Below are 4,497 nucleotides of genomic sequence, written 5' to 3'. Positions count from 1 at the left end.
CTGTAGGTACTAGCATTATCATCACCCCCAATTTTACATAGAAGAAAACTGAAGCACAGAGAATAAAACGTTGCCCAAGGGGCGGGGTTAGTAAGGGGTGGAGCTAGGATTATCGGCATTAAATCTACAGAGGGTGATCTAGCTCGAGTCCTGTTTTTACAGTAAGCCTACACCACTCTTTTCCTTCTGATAACCCACAGAACCCACAGTTGAAATTTGTTGATAAAAGAATTTGTTCTTCGTTAGCAACCATCAACTGGCCTTCTCTAATTGCTTTGTGTATCTCACCACAGTCCTGCCGGATAGAGCTCGTGAGAACTCAGCCCACCTCTCATTCCAATTCATTTTCAGTGTCCTGGTCAACGCTGGGTACACGGTAAAGCCTGAGACAGAGGCCTAACAAAAGCCATCGTACATTTCTGTGGGACCAATGGCGTATCTTTACAAATAGGAAGTAATTTTCCCGAGACTGAAACATACACAAACGACCACGCGCCTCTGGGACTATAGCTCCGCTCCACATCCGTGCACCACAGCCGACCTTTCCCGCTTTCCTACATCCGTCGGACTTTGCCCGGAACCTTTCTTGAGGGCATCGGAAGCAGCCGGCCGGGACAACGCGGCTGAACACACAACACAGGAAGGACTAGTAGTCTAGCTATATGCCTGAAATTTCTCGTTCGCCTACATGATTCGGGCGAAAACGGCCACAAATTACTGCACTTCTTAAAGTACTAAGTGACGATAGCTTTTTCGCTCCTTAGTCAATATCATACTCAAGTGATTCCGAGTTAGTTCTTCTTTTTGATTAGGCGTATGTATGGACAGCTCATTTGAAACGAACAAGGAAGGCGGGGGAAGAAAGCGGAAGCCGCGGGGTCTTCTAAACCAGAAAGTCTCGGGAGCCTGCGCTAAGCTATTTGCGGCGGCCCCCACTTACACGCACATCTCAGAAAGCAGGCGGTGGGGGGAAAAGGCGTCGTTCCTGGAGCTGAGACCAGGCGGCCAGAGTCCTCAGGGATGAACCTCGAGTTGCTGGGTGAGGAGGGCTGTGGTTGCGTTTTAGAAAACCCTTTGGTTTTGGAAAGGAGGGAACCTGGTCGGGAGGGACTCAGGCTGCAACCTTAGGGACATAGTTCTGCTGTGGATCATTGGGCGCTCCTATTATGGAGCAGCAGCGGGAGGAGGCAGCCCAGCTTCTGCCTGAGCAGAATGCATTGCCTTTCCCGAGGCTACTTTCAGATCAGTTGTGGAGCGGCAGGGACAGTTTGTGACTTCGATTTGATCACAGGGATCGAAGGTGCTGAAGTAGCCCAGAGCAGGCAGGACCAGAGTTATTGGAAAATAAGGAATCTAAGGATGTGAGGCTTAGGTGAAGCTTTGAAGACTTGTCAGGGGGTTGGGTGCTTGGACAAGTTAGATTGTTTTGTAGAAACACGGGATGCCCAAGGAGAGGAACTTGAAGATCTAGTTGTAGTCTCTTATTCAGCAGGTGAAAAAAGTCTTAGACAGTAGTGATTGGAGGGCACTGAGTAAATGGCATAGTTGGCACTGGAATCCAGTTATCTTGGCTTCCCATTTAAGCTCCTTAACTACCAGGGACAGTGTGTAAAACACTGAGAGCTACAGAGGCATTTGTCTTTTGTCACCCTCTCTTTGGGTGATTTTTACCCCTTACCCAAGTTGTTTAAAAACCGTGGGTCCTTTCTTCTAGGATTTCATTTGGGGTTTAGCATGATAGCCGAGGGATGTCTGAAGTTTTCCAGAAGTCCTAAATGACTTTCTGTAAAGTTTCTCTTAGAAAAAAAATTCAGAAGCTGTACTGGATGTTTAAAGGGCCCCCAAGATTTTTCAGAAATAGTTTTTACCTTTAAGGAGCTTTTTGTTAAGCAGGGAGATTAAGGTGATTATGTAAATAGCCATAATATATTACAGAATGCACGCAGGCCTTTAAGAGTCATTAAGTCTAAGAACACTTAGAAGAGCGAGTGAATATCTTTGGGGCAGGGGAAGAAAGGTAGCCAGGAACAAAGAAACCTCTGGAGGAGTTGGAGTTTTGAGTGGACATTTAAGATTGGTAAAATATTGACAGACTGAAGTGTGAAGATACGTGGAGGAGTGCTTGTTAGGAATGTGCTAAGACATCAGTGAGAGAACACCTAAAGAATGTTCCTGCTTGGCCAGGTTGTGTGTACTGTGAATAAAGAGAAGGCCAAGAGATGGGGTTGCTGCCATCTGTTTTGTGGAAGCTCTTGAATGCCCAGCTGAAAAGTCTGTGCTTTTTAAGGAAGGTAGGGCAGATGCATTGAAGGGTTTTTGACCTGGTAAGTAACTTAATCAGAGCTATGCTCTTTCTTTTCTTTTCATTTCTTTCCTTCTTTCTTTCTCTCCTCTCCTTCTCTCCTTCTTTTCCTTTTCTTTTTCTTCCTTCCTTCTTTCCTTCCTTCCTTCCTTCCTTCCTTTCCGTCTTTCTTTATCTGACAGCCAACGTGTTGTTGAGCCTTGGATGGTGTGAAAACAGTTTGGAGGGCCAAAGTAAATGAGTGATAAAGAAGGTCTGAGCTAGGAAATGGAACAAAAAGACACTGAGGAGGTAGAGTTGACAGAATCTGAAAATTGCTTGCATGTGGTGGCAGTGCTGGTGGTGAGGAACAGTCAAGTGAAAATGATGGGAGCCAATGACGGCATTACTGACAAACATTTAAGGAAATTGGGAAGAGACAACATTGAGGGTGGATCTGGGGTTCAGGAGATAGGTTTAGATTTACGAGAGTGATCTGTAATTTTCCTACAGGTGGGCTTATTGAAACCTTGTGAGTAGTTGACAAGACTAAGGGAGAAGGTGGGAGGGGCAGAAAAAGAAAACTGCTGAGGGCAGAATCTTGGACAATGACCTATATTCAGGGGTTATGAGGAGGAATAAATGATAGATTAAGAGGTACATAGTACTTACTATGAGTTCGGCATCTATATTTTTTAAAGATTTATTTATTTTTGACAGAGAGCAAGTGGAGAAGAGGCAGAGAGGTGGGGGTGGGGGGGGGGGGAAGGAAGATCCAAAGCGGGTTTTGCGCTGACAGCAGAGAGCTTGATGTGGGGCTTGAACTCACAAGCTGTGAGATCATGACCTGAGCCGAAGTCGGATGCTCAAATGACTGAGCCACCCAGGCACCCAGAGCTAGCGTAGTTTTGAGTGCTTCCGTATGTTTGTCCTTGTCCAGGTGGAAGAGGATACAGGTTGGTTGGTTTGCTGTCCAAAGCCTGCTGTAGAACACTTGAGACTGAGAAAGGCCTGCTCTGTATAGTCCTAGGCAGTCCTGCAGCACCTTGAGCAGAAATCAAATCACCATCATTTTAGGAAGGTGTGGGAGGTGGGGTGGAGGCTAAAAGTCGACCCTTGTTTTTAAAAACTTAAGGATGGGGGGGCTCCTGGGTTGTTCAGTTGGTTAAACGCCGGGCTCTTGATTTTGGCTCAGGTCATGATCTCAGTTTTGTGAGGTCGAGCCCTGCATTGGGCTCTGCGCGCTGACTGTGCAGAGCCTGCTTGGGATTCTCTGTCTCTGTCTCCCTCTCTCTAGCTCTCTGCCCCTCCCCCGCTCATGCTCCCTCTGTGTCACTCAAAATAAATAATAAAATAAAAAAAGTAAAAAAGAAATTTAAGGATGGAGGAAAGGTGTTAGATAGGCTAGTACGTTGAAAGAGATAGCAGAATCACAGTAAAGGTTTTTTTTGAATGATACAGGAGACTCGTGACAGTGAAACTTAGGAATATTTAGCATTGGAAGGTTAGACAATTTAAAAGAAGGCTGATCCAGAAGATATACATTGCTATGGAAGTGACTGAGTTTTAAAGGAGAAAGTTCACGATTGCAGCTAAAAAGCAGAAAGGAACAGAAGTGATGGGACTGTGGGAGCATGCAAAAGAATAGCTGGCCGGATAAAGGAAAGGAATAATGTGTTCTTAATTTGAACAGGCAAGGTACTGATTTTACTTCTGCAATCACTTAAAAAAAAATTTTAACGTTGATTTATTTTTGAGAGAGACAGAGACAGAATGCGAGTGGGTTAGGGGCAGAGAGAGGGAGACACAGTGTCCGAAGCAGGCTCCTGGCTCCGAGCTGTCAGCATAGAGCCCGACGCGGGGCTCGAACTCACCGAGCTGTGAGATCATGACCTGAGCCGAAGACGGCCGCTCAACCGACTGAGCCACCCAGGCGCCCCTACTTCTGCAATCACTTTTGAGCCCTTGCTGCGTATGAGACAGTATGCACTTGGAGATACAAAGTTAAAATAAGAGTTTTTCAAGCTTATTTTTATAACTCACAGTAAGAAATGTATTTTCTATCACAACCTATCATACATACAAATATATATGTTTCTCAAAATTATATATTTTTGAAGATTTTTTAAATGTTTATTTTTGAGAGAGAGAGAGAGAGCGCACATGAGAATGAGCGGGGGGGGGGGGGGGGGGGGGGGGGGGGGGGGGGGGGGGGG

General features: G+C 45.7%; 1 protein-coding gene across 3 annotated transcripts in view; it reads left to right on the top strand.

Annotated features, from left to right (window-relative positions):
* The first annotated feature begins 630 nt into the window (after positions 1 to 630).
* The window catches only part of RBBP5 (RB binding protein 5, histone lysine methyltransferase complex subunit), a 35,223-nt gene continuing 31,356 nt past the window's right edge, over positions 631 to 4,497 (top strand). The window contains exon 1 of one of the 3 annotated variants that reach the window (XM_049634470.1): positions 631 to 1,039. In XM_049634470.1, the coding sequence (XP_049490427.1) occupies positions 1,021 to 1,039 (19 nt within the window). In that variant the 5' untranslated portion in view covers positions 631 to 1,020. The remainder of the gene's footprint in view (positions 1,040 to 4,497) is intronic. The other 2 variants (XM_049634472.1, XM_049634474.1) reach the window with 2 other exon arrangements.

The sequence above is a fragment of the Panthera uncia genome, chromosome F1, assembly GCF_023721935.1.
Source record: "Panthera uncia isolate 11264 chromosome F1, Puncia_PCG_1.0, whole genome shotgun sequence".
NCBI lineage: Eukaryota > Metazoa > Chordata > Mammalia > Carnivora > Felidae > Panthera > Panthera uncia.
The sequence above is the reverse complement of the archived record's forward strand: the minus strand, read 5'-3'. Positions and strand labels throughout refer to the sequence as shown.